This window comes from Pan troglodytes, chromosome 5 (genome assembly GCF_028858775.2).
Source record: "Pan troglodytes isolate AG18354 chromosome 5, NHGRI_mPanTro3-v2.0_pri, whole genome shotgun sequence".
NCBI classification, from domain to species: Eukaryota; Metazoa; Chordata; class Mammalia; order Primates; family Hominidae; genus Pan; species Pan troglodytes.
The window spans coordinates 155,594,072-155,612,824 of record NC_072403.2 but is presented as its reverse complement, the minus strand read 5'-3'; the positions used below and the strand labels follow the sequence as shown (position 1 = coordinate 155,612,824).

General features: G+C 40.3%; 1 protein-coding gene across 9 annotated transcripts in view; it reads right to left on the bottom strand.

The window, feature by feature from the left end:
• PHACTR2 (phosphatase and actin regulator 2) overlaps positions 1–18,753 on the bottom strand; it is a 287,576-nt gene that overhangs the window by 72,648 nt on the left and 196,175 nt on the right. For all 9 annotated transcript variants that reach the window (XM_016956418.4, XM_016956419.4, XM_009452125.5 and 6 more), the window contains exon 3: positions 2,393–2,473. In XM_016956418.4, coding sequence (XP_016811907.1) covers positions 2,393–2,473 — 81 coding nt within the window. The remainder of the gene's footprint in view (positions 1–2,392; positions 2,474–18,753) is intronic.

Below are 18,753 nucleotides of genomic sequence, written 5' to 3'. Positions count from 1 at the left end.
CACACAGGCAAAACCACCTCCACAACCTCATGTCAAAAGCTAAGGGAAAAGATGGAGGGAAAAAAGCAGAGGTAAGCAGCAAACTTGGACTAGATCATAGACTTCCCAGGAGAGGAGACGAATCACTGAACTTTTAGGTTGAAGGTATGTCTGGATGTAAATAAGAGAACCTAAAAGGAAAAATAACAATAGCCGGGAGAGTATGGGATATGATGGGATGGGGTCAGACTCAGGGTAGCTAGAGGGATTTTTAAAGTCTATCTGGCTCACTGAATAAAGGGCTTGATGGACAGGCACTGTCAAGAGCAGACGCAAGGTCAAGAAGATCAAGGCAAACAATGAATCTTCACTGGCAGCAGAAAGAAGGTTGTTACCAAGAACAGCAGCTTCTAGTCTCTCAGACTGAAATTCTCCAGATAATTGCTTTCGGGAAAATCACAGAAAACTATTTTCTCCAGCCCTCAGCTGAAAAGGGGAAGGACTCCATTTACTACTGACATCCTCAGGAACCTTCAACCATTAGATAATTTCTACGGTTCTAGATAGGGACCATGGAAAAGCTGGAAAGTAAAATCTAGTATTTTATGACTTCTCAAACATTAAGCCTATTATTATATTATGCTTAGGTTAAAAAATTGTTTTGTTCTTTTATGTTTTAAAACTTTTAGTTTCCACTGGAAAAGTTAAATAAAAAGATCAGAGAGTCAGATTTCTGAGAAGTATATGTTGGCCCAAGAAATTATAATCTATGAGGCAAATAGTTTCACAGATTCGGCAGAATAAAAATCATTTCTTTAAACTGACTATTGCTACTTGGTTTTTAGACAGAGCAAATTCTTTTTCTACCTACAAATTTTAATTAGGGAAAAAAGAAGGGCTTTTAATCTTCACATTTAAACCCATTAACAGTTTCAATCATAAAATTTTCCATTTTGTACCTTCTTTAAAATATTTCTAAATAAACGATGTCTAATAAATGCATTGGCCCATCCCATAAAGCTGATGGCCCAGTGTTAAGCTTTCAATGGGTATATTATTTCTCTATTGCCTTCAGAGACATTGGACAGGGGATTAATTTTGATATTGCAAGTCTACCTTTAAGTTAAAAAAGTTAGAAATGTGCATTTTTAACTCTTAAAAGTCTCAAACAGGAAATAAATAGCTTCAAAATAATAGAAAAACAGGGAAAACATAAAATTCATTCATAAGGTAGAGTAAGAAAAGTTTGACAGGTCAGAAATTGAAGTAAAATACCTAAAATTGCGAGGGCTTAAGAAAATGCTACTATTCACTGCAGAGTTCCCTACTTTCTTTGAATCAGGAGAAAAACAGGAAAGCATTTCTCAGCTCCCCTCTGGAATTATTCAGATGCTGGAAAAAAGCATGTCATTTTGATTTACAAATAGTGAATGCCAAAAAATGTTAAGTCCTTTGCAAGGAACATATATCAGGAAAACAGCTGTATTATTATTTCAATTTCAATTTCAATTCTAAATTAATAGCATTTTATTTGTTCCCATAAAAGTACAATAATAATACTTTATTATTACAGTAAATGTGAGGGGAAGGGAGGCATGAGCTAAATCAACAAAATTGCAACAAAATGTCCTTTAATTTTAAATTTAATAGTGGAAGCGATGAAAATCATTAGGTATTATTTATTTGGAGAAATAACCAATGTTAGTGTCTTCTTTTGAGGGTCAGTACCAGTTTCTATCTGATCCTTGTCTTTTCTGAACAAAGTTCCTCCTCGGGAGGATAGAGAAAAAAAGAGAAGATCAGAGATAGGGGAAAAAATTAGAAATAATCATTGCTAGGGAAAGATTCAGAGAAATGAAAAGAGAACAGTACTGCAAAATTACATGAGAGAACGCAGAAAGCATGTTAGTTTAGTTTGCCTATTCATGCTTTATTGATTGTACATTTCAGTGTTATTATAGAGTGCAAAGGACAAGAGGTATGTGTGCCTTCTCTCTTCTCTTTTATTGGTAGTCTTAAGAAACAAAATAGCATGAACCAAGCTAAAACTTTGCATTTACTCAAACACATGAGTTTCATGTGAATAGAAAGACTGAAGCTCAAGAATAGAGAAGAGAAGGAGCCATAAGCATTTGTATCTCATCTGTATTGGCCTCGGATGTACCTTTGCAGAGTTTTAGGTTTAGAATGACATATGGTGATGGATTCACCAGGAAAGTCACTAGAATTCTATAATATTTCAGATTCTCTGCAGCTCACAAAGGCATTACCAATGGAAGCACGGCTCTTGGAATGCAGTAATCACCGCTTTACCTTACAAAGACCATGATCCCTTTAAATTTCAAAAGAAAACAAAAGAAAGACCAAAGAATGAAGGACCAAAATATTTAAAATGTATGATTAATTTCCTCACCTTGATCAGGCAATTCCTTAAGCACTCCCCTTCTTATCAGCTCCTCTCTACTTTGTCGTGTGGATATCTTCCTTTCTAATACTTTTAAAAAGAACAAGCACAAGTAAGAATCAAGTCATTCCTTAAGATAATTATGAAAAACATTCCAAGTAGAATTGAGCACATTTATTCTCCTCACATGAGGGCTCAAACTCGTTTTCTTAGTTGCTTAAAAAAACACATGATCTGAGTTGAATCAACACAGCTATGACAAGAGCAAATGGCTGCAGCCCATGATCTGAAGTCCAACCGCCATCCCTGGTCTTTCAAATGGCCACCTTTGGCCTGGCGTCCAGGCATATTATTACATAGCAACTACAGAGCATAAAGGCTGCTTCTCACGCTGAAGCTAGAAATGTTGCATTCTAAAACATATAATTCTATGGATATGCAGTGTATGAAGAAGATATGTATGCTTACATTAAAGAAAAAAACACATAAACATCAGTAAATATTCTGGGTAACCCATTTGCATTCCAGGAAAATGAACTATTTTCTAGTGTTTTCTCTCTCACTCCATCTATTACAAAAGCCCAACACATCATATTTCTATAACTCTTTCCCCTGCATTCTCACTATTTCTAGAGAGTTCTCATATATTAGCTGACAATCCCCAGGTCTTAGGAGGATGGAGAAGGCAGTTAAGAATAATCAGCTTTCAGCCAGGAACGGTGGCTCATGCCTGTAATCCTAGCACTTTGGCGGGGGCTGAGGTGGGTGGATCACCTGAGGTCAGGAGTTCGAGACCAGCCTGGCCAACATGGCAAAACCCCATCTCCGAAAAATACAAAAATTAGCTGGGCATGGTGGTGGGCACCTGTAACCCCAGCTATTTGGGAGGCTGAGGCAGGAAAATTGCCTGAACCCAGGAGGCTGAAGTTGCAGTGAGCCAAGATCGTGCCATTGCACTCCAGCCTGGGCGACAAGAGCGAAACTCCATCTCAGAAAAAAAAAAAATAATAATAATCAGTTTTCACAGACATGTAAAGCCATGGGGATCTTAACATTGATTCTTCCTTCTTCTGGAACAAATGTAAATGCCTGGTAGAACTTTGGAATGGGGCTTGGGAGCTCCGGAGCAGGATCTCAATCGTGTTCCCCTTGAGTGTGTATAGTATTAAATCCTGTGCTCTATATGTCCATGCAACTGCAAAGTCCATTCCTCACTTTCAGGGGCCAAGAAGGTGCGTAAAATTAACATGTGGTCATGTCATCTATTAATCCTGAGTCAACATTTCCCAAAGTGTGTTCTGCAGAACTCTATTTCCTCCAGACCTTCTGTTCAAAAATGCACTTTGATACAGCAGCGAAGGGCCAGATAAGGAGTCTAGGGCACTTTGAAGAGCAGGAAAGCTACACTGGTAGACAACAGGCAGCTGCAGTAGCACGAGATTTCTGACGCTCCCCGATTCCTACTCCTGGGCTCATTATCTGCAAATCCTGGAACTGCTCTAGACAACATCGTTTCAACTAAACTAAAGCCATTACCCCAAACCAGGTTCTGACACATCCAAAGGGAGCATGTGATAACACTAAGAAGACATTTGTGATAACACTAAGAACATGTTTGCTCAGGGGCTCCAGGGCCTCAAGCAAGGACACTGATAGGAGACAGGGTGGGAGGATGCGCCCTGGGCAGCCAGCTTTGTAGTAAGAGCATGAAAGTCTTCCTTAAGTGTTTGCTAATTGCATGTACCACAGAATAGCAACACTTAGTCTCTTGAAGAATCTGGATTTTTTTTTCCTTTCTGATAACAGAAATTGTGTATTCCTTTTTAAATCCTGGTTGCTAGAAAGATCAGAGTAAAACTGGATATTTGACACAGATTTCATATGACAATTTGTGGATGGAATCTCTGTTTCCTCCTTCTCTAAAACCTGACTTGACTTATATTTTATGTACAATATATAAGCTCTTTACTGTACATTTTGTCAAACTTTTTTTGGATAGAATCAGAATAGAAACAAACAGGAAAATGAGTGAATGAATGAATAAACGGTCAAAATAATGACAATGAACAGCTTTGGGTTAAAAAGGAGACATACACAGAAGGCTTCCCTCCCTTCCTTTAGATTCCTCACTGACCCCATTCTTCCCGTCCCTTCCAGAAGCAAGTAACAACAGCTCACTAAAGGTTAGTAATTTCAATGAAAAAAGTTAACTGGGCAAGGAGTCTTTTTTTTTTTTTTTTAACTGGGTGTTCTATTATGTAAAAAGAGTGTTGTTATTTAAATACAGTTTCAATTTGTTCAGCCTCTTGTCAAAAAGGAGAGAACTCTTATCAACGCAGGAAGCCAAAGAACACCCACAATGACAGGTGGGACACTGCTGGGATTTTGCAGGTGCTTTAGAAGGACCTTGACCACTGCAGCCTCCTACGGATTGTAAAAGCCCATTCATGCTTGACTGGGCTCTGAGGGGTGGCGGGACTCTGTAGACCTCCTCCAACAGTTGTCTTGGCCTCCATTCCTGGGAACAGGCCCAGAGATTCACGGCTGTTCTGCCCTAAACTTAAGGATGAAGGTGGCAACTGCAAGAGCAAGTGCCGCTGGCCTAGGGATCGGGCCACATTCTCGCAAACCAAATGCACTGCCAATTCAGCATTCAATCACGGTGGCTGTCTTCCTAACCGGCCCTTTGCTCATAAGAAACAAAACTTTTACTAGTTTGCTGCTTCTTTAAAATTGCCCAAAACACAAAATGGCTGCCAGGAGTCCTGGATTCTAGTCCTTGAATTCCTACAACTTGTTGAGTGACCCTGGGCAGTCATTTTGAGTTCCTGGGCCTCTAATCCATTATCTGTAAAATAAGGGACACAATTCAAGGATCACTAAGGACAATTCATCCAGCTCAAATGCTGAGTGATCCTGTATCATTAATCGAGGCTGTCTGTAATCTCTGCTCGGGCACCTTTTAAAACGTTCGTTCTTGCACTAAAAAATCATCCGATAGCCTGAAACATACCAGGTTTCTTATTCTGCCTTTCCATTATGGATCCCGGAGAATTCTTTAGTTTTAGTTTTGAGTTTTGCTTAAATTCTAACTTAGTCTCAGCTAAAAATTCCCCCTTTCTTCCTTGTAAACTAAAAATTCCCCCTCTTTCTTCCTTATAAACTCTGGAGCTTTGAAGCAGCAGCCTTGGCTTCCTGCCAAGAATCAAAACCAACAGCTTTGTTCTTTTGCTCTACCTCCTATAAACAGGCTCTGATAGGAAAATGCCGTTGGCTATTTGTTTGGTCTTTCACTGAGAGCGTATTTAACACACAATGAGGATACCTGTGTACAGGGCCAATGAGAACAAACTGCAGGCGACTGAGCACGGAAAGTATGTTGCTGGGGCACAACATTCCAACCACCGCTCTCACAGCAGTACAAGTATCTCATTCTTCACCTTTTAAAATATTTGCCTCTTGTTTATATAGTGCCTGCATGTTTGCAGAGCACATTCACTGGACACTTTTTCATGGGCTCAGAGGGGGTTTGCATTGCAATGAATCTGAGAGGTCATTCTAGTCCAACACACCGCACAAAGCAGGGGCTGTCTCAGAATATTCCTGAGATGTGCTCACCTGCTTAAAATCATTCAGAGGGAAGATGCTCACTTTAAGGCGCAACCCACTTCAGTATCGATCACCCTCATTTTGAGGAAGGTATTCCAGAGAAGGAGTCAAATCGCACTCCCTGTAACTTCTGCGCATCAATCTAACCCAAGCTCTCTGTAGCTCTGGACTAAAGTCAGTTGTTTGTGAGCAGAAAACGGCAGCAGTCGGCTCCATCACTGAGAGCCTGCTGTTATTGCAGCCTGCTCGAATCTGATCCCAAGTATCCCACCAGCTGCTCTTTGACTTTGAAGCTCACACCAATCTATGCACAGAAATCTATGCACCACTGCTACAGCACAACCAAGATACTGCCAGGGAAGACGCTAGTGGGGCACAGGTCGCTGAATGTCGTAGCTGAATACAGTAGCTAAGGTGTCTCCATGAAAACTATTATCGCCAGTTGAGTAAATAAATGACTCATGGCCTCTCACTTTTATCCCAACTGGAAAAGCATAAGAGATTTTTTTATACCAAGATCAAACAAAGCCATGATTTCTGTTTCACTCTGCATTGAGCTAATCGATGTTTTGACAGTTCAATTCTGATAACAGCAGCGCACACTCTAATTCTCTCTGGGAAGTGAAGGAAACACTGCCCTGTATTTTCCTGACTTCAGGCTTATACTCTGGTAATCTTCCAAAAACTTCCCATGGCTGCCCATCTTACTTCCAACAATCCCTGAACTCACCGCAGCCCCTTAGGCTGTCCCGCCTCCCACGTGCCTGGCTCCTAACCACTTCTTTCTGGCTCTTGGCTTCAATTTCTTGGGGCCCTGCATGGTGCTGTCCTTCCCAGGAGGCCATATGCCCAGACACCTGCTAGACTCACTCCATCCTGTCCCACAAGTCTCTGCTCAAAGGTCACCTTAGTGGAAGTCCCTTCCCTGAACTCCTGATGTAGAATGGCTATTCCCCTTCCCAACTTTATCTCTTCTTTCCCTGCAAAACCCATCGTCACCTCCTAACATGTGTAAGTATAATCTCATTGAGAACCAAAATTCTGTTTTGCTTACTGCTGTGTCCCCAACGTTGACTTGCAGGCTGTTGGCTTTGAAAAAATATGTGTATTTGTTGAATAAAATAAAAGAAAATAGCTAATCATGAGAATGGTATTGTTTCTGCCCCTTCCCAGTCCTCAATTTGGGAAAAGGCAAGTGAGGCTTTTGGCAAAACCCTGAGCGACAAGAATCTTCTGTCTTCTCCCTCCTTAATTCTTGGCTGGGCCAGTCCTAGGGAAAAAAATTCTCAACCTTCTGTCCTATGGATGATCTGAAAAAGTCTCTGTATGCACTGAAGAAGGGAGCTCACAGTCTGTAGACGACAAACACCAGCACCTAGCAGGGTGTAGTACACGACTGGGCTCCTCATAAATTAGAAATGATTTATGATGTCCTTCTGGGCATGGAGAGGTAGCTGTGGAGCTGCACTCAGGAAAAGAGGCTGGAGCATATGCCGCTGGCTTTTTTCTGCGGATACTTGGCCGGGATTTCATATTACTCTGGAAATATCTGTGAGAGTAAATCTTGTAGTCAACAAGTCACTTGTGTTTTTCTTTGGCGAGGAAAGAGAGTCCTAATTCTCAATTCTAACACCATTTAATGACTGGACAAAATAGAAGAGCAAATAGAAGACTATTAAATAAGCGTGCCATGTTATCTTCTCAGTTCTGAGTACTGAATGGCCTCACTGTAAAACTGTGACAGAAACACACAAAACCACTTGTCTTGTGTTGAAAGTGTTCTACAAGAGCCTGGCTTGGCTTTGCCCCTCTTCAATAGCAGTTGCAGAAAACAGAATGTCAGAAAATGGTCTGCTTTTAAAAAGATCTTCACTAAGGCAGAGCTAAGTCATTTAAAGAAACAACCACCTCAATGCCACCCAACAGGACATTTGCAAAAACCTTCCAAAACATCCCAAGAATGTACAGCAGAGATACAAAGCCAACATCCCCACCTAAAAACACTCAGGGGTCTGGCGATTTTTTTGTTTATCTGCTCCAGCCACTCCCCTACTAAAGAATTCTACAGTCTGTGGAACCAGTTGGACTTGGAACGGCAGCCAAGCTTTACAACCCGTCCCAGAGAACCATTTTTCCCATCACTTTCCTTCCATCTCTTTTTTGCAAGCCTGGCGTTAAAGTCAAACTTTACTTCTTGCCATTTCCTAAACATCTGCGGTTCTTCAGCTCCATTCCTTCATGTATTGTTCCTTCTTCCTAGAATTTAGACTGTTTCCCTATCCCTCTCGGGTGAAATCTACCCTAAAATGTTAAGTTCTCTTCACACAGTAGCTCTGCATGGAGATCTCACTATCCTGATGGGCTAGAACTTTGTGTTCCAAAAGCACTTTCAACCAACTTCTCTGTGCCTCAGTGTCCTCATCTGCAAAATGGAGAGATAGCAACTACTTTCCTGGTTCTTTTGGAGACTAAATAGGTTAAACCAAGTAAAATACTTAGACCAGTACCTAGGATCTAGAAAGCATTCAATACATATTAGCTATTAACTATTATTTCTGTTATAGCACTTACTAAGTTGTTCATTACTAAATTCATGTGTATGCGATTGCATAATCACATGATTCTAGTCTAAGCCTTCTGAGGGATGTCGTGTTTATCATGTCATTCCCATAATGCCCAAAATAATATATCGCACAGAGTAGATATTGGGGACCTAAGTGTCTTTTTCGGGGGAAGGAGGAAAGGCATGTCTAGCCTCCTCTTCTACTTCTTTTAGAAATGGCCTTCCTGACATTTTTCCTTTGGGAAACCACATTCCCCCTCTCTTAGTCCATGTCATTTGTAGAAGGCTAACCTCATCCCTGGGCACAAGGCTCTTGGGCTCCTGGGCTTATCCAATCAGAGCCCAGTTTCTCCCTGGCACTGGTAACTGGTTCAGAGAGGGACACATGCTCAAGTTGCAGAAATAAGATCCAGGCCCAAAAAATTTGCTGGAACAATAGGAAAGCAAGGCTTTCTCTTTCTTCTGGAGCTGTTAAAACCAGACAAATATGAGCAAGAGTGGCTAGCGGCCACCTTGCCTCCGCAAGAGGAGAACTGAAGTTAACAACCACAACAACAACAAAAGCCAATAGAGAGGAAATACAGACTCAAAAGAGGGAGCGAGACAGGTTCTTAATGAGATAGCTTGGAAGCACCTGGATCCAACCATGCCTGAAGGTTTTCTGCCCCTGGATTTTTCAGTTACATGAGCCAATGAGTTCTCTCTTTCATTAAGTTTGTCATGATTCATCAGCAGTGAAGAGCCCTGACTAATCAAAAAAGTATCAAATAAATGTTGTTTTTTTTTTTTTGAGATGGAGTTTCACTCTTGTCACCTAGGCTGCAGTGCAGTGGCGCGATCCCAGCTCACTGCAACCTCCACCTCCCACGTTCAGGCAATTCTCCTGCCTCAGCCTCCCAAGTAGCTGGGATTACAGGTGCCCGCCACCATGCCCAGCTAATTTTTTTTGTATTTTTGGTAGAGATGGGGTTTCACCACGTTGGCCAGGCTGGTCTCGAACTCCTGACCTCAGGTGATCCGCCTGCCTGAGCCTCCCAAAGTACTTGGATTACAGGCATGAGCCACTGCGCCCAGCCTCAAATAAATGTTTTTAAATTGAATTTTCTTCCAGTAGTCACCACAGATTCTCTAGGTTTTTGAGGGCAGAAATATGAAAGGAGAACTAATATAGCCCCTCTTTACCCACTCAAGAGTTTGAAACTTGGCCAGGACTTAAGAAAGACGAAGATGAAGAGATCTGTGTTCCTTCCTCCTCTTGGGAAATTACTGTCGCAACTTCACCCAGAAATCTGATAGTAATCATCTATTTCTTATGTGCTTGGAGAACATTTTCCTATTTATTTTCTACCCACTATCCCTAAAAGATAAGCGAAGCAATTCTTCTTCTTATTATTATTGTTATTTTTGTTTTCAGATGGAATCTCACTTTGTCACTCAAGCTGGAGTACAGTGGGGCCATCTTGCTCACTGTAACCTCTGCCTCCCGGGTTCAAGCGATTCTCCTGCCTCAGCCTACTGAGTAGCTGGGATTACAGGCATGCGCCACCATGCCTGGCTAATTTTTATATTTTTAGTAGAGATGGGGTTTGGCCATGTTGGCCAGGCTGGTATTGAACTCCTGACTCATTCTCCTCCCTCAGCCTTCTGAGTAGCTGGGATTAAAGGCGTGCGCCACCATGCCTGGCTAATTTTTGTATTTTTAGTAGAGATGGGGTTTCCCCATGTTGGCCAGGCTGGTCTTGAACTCCTGACTCATTCTCCTGCCTCAGCCTCCTGAGTAGCTGGGATTACAGGCATGCGCCACCATGTCCGGCTAATTTTTGCATTTTTAGTAGAGATGGGTTTTCGCCATGTTGGCCAGGCTGGTCTCGAACTCCTGACCTCAAGTGATCCGCCTGCCTCAGCCTCCAAAGTGCTGGGATTACAGGCGTGAGCCACTGCGCTCAGCTAAGCAATTATTTTTATTTTCCTCCTCAGATAAGGGTATTGAGACTTACAGAGACTAAATACATTTTCCAGTCACACAGTAGGAACCTGGTTGAACCCAGGTGTGTCTAACCAAAAGACTCCTGCTTTGTATTCTCCAATCTGAGTTGATAATTGTAAAGATTCCAACTTTCCCACCAGAGGTACGCTGCTTTCTGATTTTTCTTAAGAAAGCAGACAGCAGAACACTTTTTAAAGTTAATTTTAAATGGGTATTTTAAAAATGGTAGTACATTCTCACAGAGTTCAAATTATAAAAGGATACAGTGTAAATTCTCACTCTCACCCCGCCTCCCAACTATTAGACTTGAACCTCAGCCTTACTCCACAAGCAATTCTCCACTTTTATTAGTGCCTCGTGTATCCTTCCAGACATACTTGAACAAATATTCATTTTATTTTTTCCTTTTTTTTTTTTTTTTTTACATAAAAGGATTTTTGTGTGTGTGTGTGTGCAAAGATTATTTCTATTTGCAGGAATTCCAAACCTTTAAACAAGTAGGTTGTCTATCCTTTTCTTTTTCTTACTAATAGTCAATGAGTAAGCAATGTAAGTAATAGCTTTTCATTTTCCTTAAGCCAATCCCAATCTCAAAATCCTCCTATTCTCAAAATAAGTATTTTTTTTTCTTGTTCATCTTTATTTTATTACTTGATATCTGACCTACCTTCTTATTGTGTATTCTTTTTTTTTTAATTATAAAAGGATGTTTTGTAATAGTTGTTTTGTTTTTGTAAAAGTGTCAGAGGCGTGTGAGCCAGAGCAACTCCATCTTGAATAGAGGCTGGGTACAAGGAGGCTAAGACCTGCTGGGCTGCATTCCAGATGGTTAGGGCATTCCAAATCACAGGATGAGCTAGGAGGTCAACACAAGATACAGGTCTTAAAGATCTTGATGACAAAACAGGTTGCAATAAAGAAGCCAGCTAAAACCCACCAAAACCAAGATGGCCACAAGAGTGATCTCTGTTCATCCTCACTGCTACACTCCCACCAGCGCTATGACAGTTTACAAATGGCATGGCAATGTTAGGAAGTTACCCTATACGGTCTAAAAAGGGGAGGCATGAACAATCCACCCCTTGTTTAGCATGTAATCATGACATAACCATAAAAACGGCAACCAGCAGCCCTCAGGGCTGCTCCGTCTATGGAGTAACCATTCTCTTATTCCTTTACTTTCTTAATAAACTTGCTTTCACTTCACTTTATGGACTCCCCCTGAATTCTTTCTTGTGCGAGATCCAAGAACCCTCTCTTGGGGTCTTGAGCAGGACCCAGTTCCTGTAACAAAAGTATATAATAGTTGACAAATTTCAGGTAGTAGGAGGTCACAGATAAGACCGAGGTGGGAGGAGGGAAGAGGTGATTGTCTTTGACCTGTGCAAACAGCAGAAGGGAATGGACATGGGAGATCAGCCCATGGGGACCTATGGTTCTAATTCCGAAGGAATAAAGGTCCAAGATTCAAACAATGAGCAAGCCCTCAATCCCAGAATGGCCAGGAAGTACAGGCAATCTCAGGAGAGTAATTAGAAGCGAAGCTTTGAGTGCTACGTGTAACACAGCCTGTCCTTCCCCTTCACTCGGACTCTCGCAAACTCTTAAGAAACACGAATGCCTAAGACAGGTGTTTTTGAATTCATCTAGTTCAAAGAAAAGCTTGCGTGTTTCCATTTCCTGTTTCTTTACAGTAAAAGATGGTAAACCTAAGACACAGTGACACCACAGAGGGGACCAATGTTTGAAATATGAATAATGATAATCATCCCTAGAGAAATTACATTCTAATCTCGTACCAAAAAGAACAGGCTAGAGAACTGATTTTAAAGTGAATCTCGCAGCCGGGTGCAGTGGCTCACACCTGTAATCCCAGCACTTTGGGATGCCGAGGCGGGTGGATCATGAGGTCAGGAGATCGAGACCATCCTGGCTAACATGGTGAAACCCTGTCTCTACTAAAAATACAAAAATTAGATGGGCGTGGTGGTCACGCCTGTAGTCCCAGCTACTTGGGAGGCTGAGGCAGGAGAACGGCGTGAACCCGGGAGGCGGAGCTTGCAGTGAGCCAAAACCGTGCCACTGCACTCCAGCCTGGGGACAGAGAGAGACTCCGTCTCAAAAATAAATAAATAAATAAATAATAAATAAAGTGAATCTCAGCTGTAAATGGTAATGAAGCTTTTCAAACTAAGAGATCATAAACAATAGCTATTGGAAGAGAAGCTCCAGAGAGCCTGAACTTCTAACACCCTTCTCCATGATCTGCTTTCAATCTACACATTTCAGGGACTCAACACCTTTGATCAAGATGGGATAATATCTCATTTCATCAGTCAACAGCAAGCAAGATTAGATATAAAAGAAATCTTAGTGACACTAAAGCATCCTAAATGAAGACATTTCCATTCATTTAATTTTTTTTTTCTTTCTTTTTTTTTTTTTTTTGAGACAAGGTCCCGCTCTATCACCCAGGCTGGAGTGCGGTTGCACGATCTTGGCTCACTGCAGCCTCCGCCTCCCGGGCTCAAGCCATCCTCTCACCTTAGCCTCCTAAGTAGCTGGGACTACAGGCATGCACCACCATGCCCAGCTAATTTTTGTTTTGTATTTTTTTTAAGAGATGGGGTTTTGTCATGTTGCCCAGGCTGGTCGTGAGCTCAAGCGATCCATTTACCTTGGCCTCCCAAAGTGCTAGGATTACAGGCATGAGTCACTGTGCTGGTCCCAACTCATTTAAAGATCTAATTCTATTGCCCTGGGGTAAAGGTGGCTGAAATTCTTCATATTTTAGGTTGATCTTTTCAGGGGGGTCATGGAAAAAAATGTATAATCTTTTGTTTTGTTTTGTTTTGAGATGGAGTCTCCCTCTGTCGCCCAGGCTGGAGTGCAGTGCCACAATCTCGGCTCACTGCAACCTCTGCCTCCTGGGTCAAGCGATTCTCCTGCCTCAGCCTCCTGAGTAGCTGGGATTACAGGTGCCCACCACTGGTTTCGAACTCCTGACCTTGTGATCCGCCTGCCTAGGACTCCCAAAGTGCTAGGATTACAGGCGTGGGCCACCGCGCCTGGCCAAAAATGTATAATCTTTAAAAGCCTATTTTTTATTGAGTTGAGCCATGAACAATACATATTAAAACAACACCAACTCAGGTAGGTGGGGATAACCAGTCTAAGTTGTAAGAAGATTTGAGTAGGAATTTCCCCAAATCCATGTTTATTACTTTCATTTTACATATCCAATCAGACCAGGTTTCTTAAGATGATTAAAAAGTTTATTTTCTGGAGCATTCTTCACATTCTGTCCACTACCTACCATCTTGCCTACACAACAGAGAGCACAGTATTTGTAAAGAACAGTATTCCTTTGGCAAAACTGGTCCAGGCCTAAACTAAAGCAGGAAAGATAAACTACACCTGATTCCTGCCCAACCCTGCAGTGATAGGAAAATGGGTAATTTCAACTAAAGTTTTTATTTTCTAAGATAAACACAAAAATGCAGTTTGGGGAAATGTAACTTTTCACTGTAGCTGAAACTGTAACACTTAAGGTTTGATAGCAAAGCTAAGTTTGTACTTAGACATTATGCTCTCTTTCAATAATCCCTCCTTTCCACTTTGTGTTTCAAATATTGTGATTATTTGGGTAATATCAGGGTCTCATCCTTCTTGAAGACTGAAAGGCTATGAAATGTAGAAGGAAGAATATATTTATCTTAATATACACTATATATAATAGAATATTTCATACAATAGGTTAGAATAGACTGGGCTGGGTGTGGCAGCTCATGCCTGTAATCCCAAAGCTTTGAGAGGCCGAGACAGGAGGATCACTTGAGCCCAGAGTTCGAGACCACCCTGGGCAATACAGTGAGACACCATCACTCTAAAAAATAATAATAAATAAAATTTAATTTAATTTAAAAAGAATAGACTGCTATATACTATATAGACATATATATAATATATATAATTCTTAAGAGGTCTAGAATATGTTATGTGTAGAAGTATTCTTGTCCTATATTGTTTCCTGTATAATATTTACAGAAAGGTATAACATAAATATCATTCCTATATAATATTTATATAGAAGTTCACGATGTTATATTACATTATATATAATAGACTCTATATAATAGAATACTTTTATATAGGATGTATTCCAGTCCTCTTAAGAATATACCTTTGTGTTCAAATCCAGACCCTGCAAGTTATTGGTAGGTGATCACAGGCAAACTCCCCAACTTCTCTGAGCCTTTATTTCCACATGTGAAAACACAGGTACTAAAACCTAGCATGAATAGACATTAGGATGATTAAAATATCTTGTAGGCCGGACGTATTGCTTCACGCCTGTAATCCCAGCACTTTGGGAGGCCGAGGCGGGCGGATCACGAGGTCAGGAGATCGAGACCATCCTGGCTAACACAGTAAAACCCCGTCTCTACTAAAAATCCAAAAAAATTAGCCGGGCATGGTGGCGGGTGCCTGTAGTCCCAGCTACTCCGAGGCTCAGGCAGGAGAATGGCTTGAACCTGGGAGGCGGGGCTTGCAGTGAGCCGAGATCGTGCCACTGCACTCCAGCCTGGGTGACAGAGCAAGGCTCCGTCTCAAAAAAAAAAAAAAAAAAAAAAAAATTGTAAAGGGTTTGGCATAAATTACAGACCAAAGAAATAGGAGTTTTTTTCTCCTCTACTTTCCGTTCCTCCTGTATACATTTGCATATTCCCTGATGATAATCCACCAATATTTTCATTTGACATGCTTATTGACCTAGAAGGCAGAATAGTATAGGGATTAAGAATGAAAACTCAAGGCAGGGTTCTGAGGATTAAATACTGGCTATGCTTTGCATAAGGCCTGGAACTTAGGGTGAGTTACCTAACTTTTCTGTGCCTCGCTAGTTTACTCAGGAGTAAAAGTGAGATTATAATAGTAACCTGCATCATAGGGTAACTGGGAAGATTGCAGGCATTTAAAATAGTATCACAGGCTGAGCAACATAGTGAGACTCCATTTCGACAAAAAGTTAAAAAATTATCTGGACGAGGCAGGAGGATCACTTGTACCCAGGAGTTAGAGGTTACAGTGAGTTATGATTGTGCCATTGCACTCCCGCCTGGGTGACAGAGAAAGTGTCTATAAAAATTTATTAATAATTAATTAAAAGAGTGCCTGACACATAGTAAATACTCAATGAGTTAGTTATCATTATTATTAATACCCACATATCTTTTTCCTATATTGTTTAATCCTAAATGAAACTTCAAATGAGTAACAGAAATACATTTTTTAAACTTTAATTTTTTTAGGAAAAACTACTTTACTTCACAATGCTACACATATAGAAATTACCCAAATTATCCAAAGGGAACATTTTCAAGCCTCATGGGGTAGTAACTAATTTGAACTTTTTAGCATTGAATTGAAATGAAAAACTCAGCAAAAAGAAAAGATGACAGAATGCCAGCAATATGTCACTGTCTTACTTAACACAGGTGATTAAACTTTCATTGGTGTCAATAATGTTTTGCATTTGATTCATCTGAAGTTTTTTTAAAAAAACATTACAGAGGGTAAGTGGTGGGGTGGGGGGAGGGGAAGTTGTTGAATGGGCACAGAGTTTTCATTTTGCAAGATGAAAAAGTTCTGGAGGTCTGTTGCACAACGATGTGAATATACTTAACACTACTGAACTGTAAACCTAAAATGGCTAAGATGGTAAATTTACATTATGGATTTTAAAATAAAATCAAATTGTAAAATATTTTTGGACTATAGATTTCTATAAATGCTGAAATGAAAAACAGACAAGAAAGAATTTTCATCACGATAATGCATAATCAGTTTTCTAATAATTTTCTAATATCTAGTCTTCTTTCCAATCATGTTTTTTTATTATCTTGTATTTTTGTATATAGCCTCTTACGCCCTGTCTTATGGGTACTAAGTAAACACTTATACTTTGGAATAAAGGAAACTTCATGAGTACCAATTTCAAAACTTAGAGTCTAGGCTTGGGAATCAGTTGGAGAAACCTTCGGAGAAAAAGTGTTATAAGCCTAGGTGAGCAAACACCTAACACAAAAGAAGTAAAAATTAAGATTGCATCTTATATTCTAAGTGAGAAATAAATCAGGAAAATATGTAAGCCAAAAAACAGTCACTTTCCAGGACTTAGCCCTCAGTGATAAGGACCAGATTCATATCACAGGATGAAAAAGACAAAACAAAACCACAAAGGGAAATAATATGCGAAGGAAATAAAATAATGGACTTTCCTGACATGAATTCTCTGACCCAGGCCAGAAGGGCTTCTGTAGTACCTTTAAAAGTGTTTAAAGTGGCACCACTCCAAAGGAAAATGAAATTAGGAAATTATCCACCCAAGCAAGGGATATAAACAATCGGATCTTCTCTTAAAGCAATACAAACCCACTTTGTCTCAACCCAATGGAGGCCTTATTTAATTAAGATGTGGGTGGGAACAGTGCTCCTTTTCTCCACATCCCCCTTAGCAATCAAATGTGATGAAAAAAAAGGGAAAGCAAGTTAACAATTCTGCAATTCATTCTATGTGTGTGATTTTTAAAATGTGTCATTTGTAATCAGAAATCAGCAAAATCAGTAGCATCCATGTCTCATTTGAGAATGCTTTCACAGAATGCTCAGTGAAAATGCCTTGCTTATCTGAATTCACTAGAAAAACCTAACTCCCCCTGGAAAAGACGGGAGACTTGAGATACTAGTCAGGTCTATGGTGCAACCCATTTAAATCCAGAGCTCGGCTTGGATTAAACACAATATCCCACTTTTTCCAGAATGTACAGGAAGCAAGGGAGACTCCTCAACTCCATTTAGAAAAAGATTTCATGGTTTTATTGATCTGTAAGAGGTAGGACCTGATGGTTAGGCCATTTATTGTGCAGCTGGGCTATTCTAAACCCATGGTGGAAGGATCCCATATTTATAAAACCACTAACTTCAATTATGACAAATGCACAAAAAGTTAGCACTCATATTCTATTACTCTTTCCCATAAATGGGTTTTACCACTAGAATAGACCTATAATGAATAATAAATGCTCCATAAATAAAAAGATGGGCCATAATGAGTCTTTCCATCCACCTATGTATAAAAAGATTGAACCAAGAAAAAAAATCCATTCTACTGGGAGAAAAAAAGGAGAGAAATAATTAGTCTCCTTTATATTTAGAGCACATAGAGGAAATCTGTTTTAACACAATTATATACCTTTAGGAAAATAATAGAAGATATTTTTTAAAAGCATACGTAATAAAATTATTATATAATATCTCTTGCCCACAGAATTTCTAGCACTCATTTGGTCTCATTAGGTTTTGTTGTGAAATACACAAGAACACAAATGGTTGAATTAAAATACAACCCCCACCCCACTTCCTTTTTTGAGAAAGATGTTCCCACATTGACCTTTGCAATGCTGCCATACAGAGCAGTCACAGTTACTTAAGGTCATTATCCATTCATGAGAGAATAGCTCCCCACCCTACCCACTAAATTGGTAAAATATTCATTTAGTCTGTTATGGCTTTTCAGGGTTTCTTGAGGCTGTTTTAAGCAACTCTCAGTGGTATGAACACTAAAGAAGGATTGAAAACAAGCACAGTCATTCCCTACCCCTCGCCCCAAATCCAGCACTTTCCAAATCGAAAAGATTCACTTGCAAATGCTCCATATATAGGATGGGATAAGGTCCATCAAGAGCCATTCATTCATTCATTCGTTCATTCAATATACATTTACTGAATGTTTAACATAAGCCAGGCACTATACAAGTTCCTTTGAGATCTCACCAAAGAAGAAAACAAAAATCCCTGTTCTCATGGAATTTATAATCTACTAAGAAGTGGGGTCAGATAAAAAAACAATAGAAATAATTTATAGATGTTAGACGGTAAAATGTGCTATGGAAAATGAAAAAAGTAAGGTAGAAAAAGAGGAGGAATCAGGCTAGGCATGGTGGCTCACATCTATAATCCCAGCACTTTGGGAGGTCAAGGTAGGACAATCACTTGAAGCCAGTTGGACACCCAGCCTGGGCAGCTGAGCAAGCCTCCATCTCTGTGAAAAAAATTTTTTTTTAAAAATTAAGTTGGGTGTTGTGGTGCATGCCTTTGGTCCTAGCAACTTGGGAGGCTGAGGCAGGAGGATTGCTTTGAGCCCAGGAG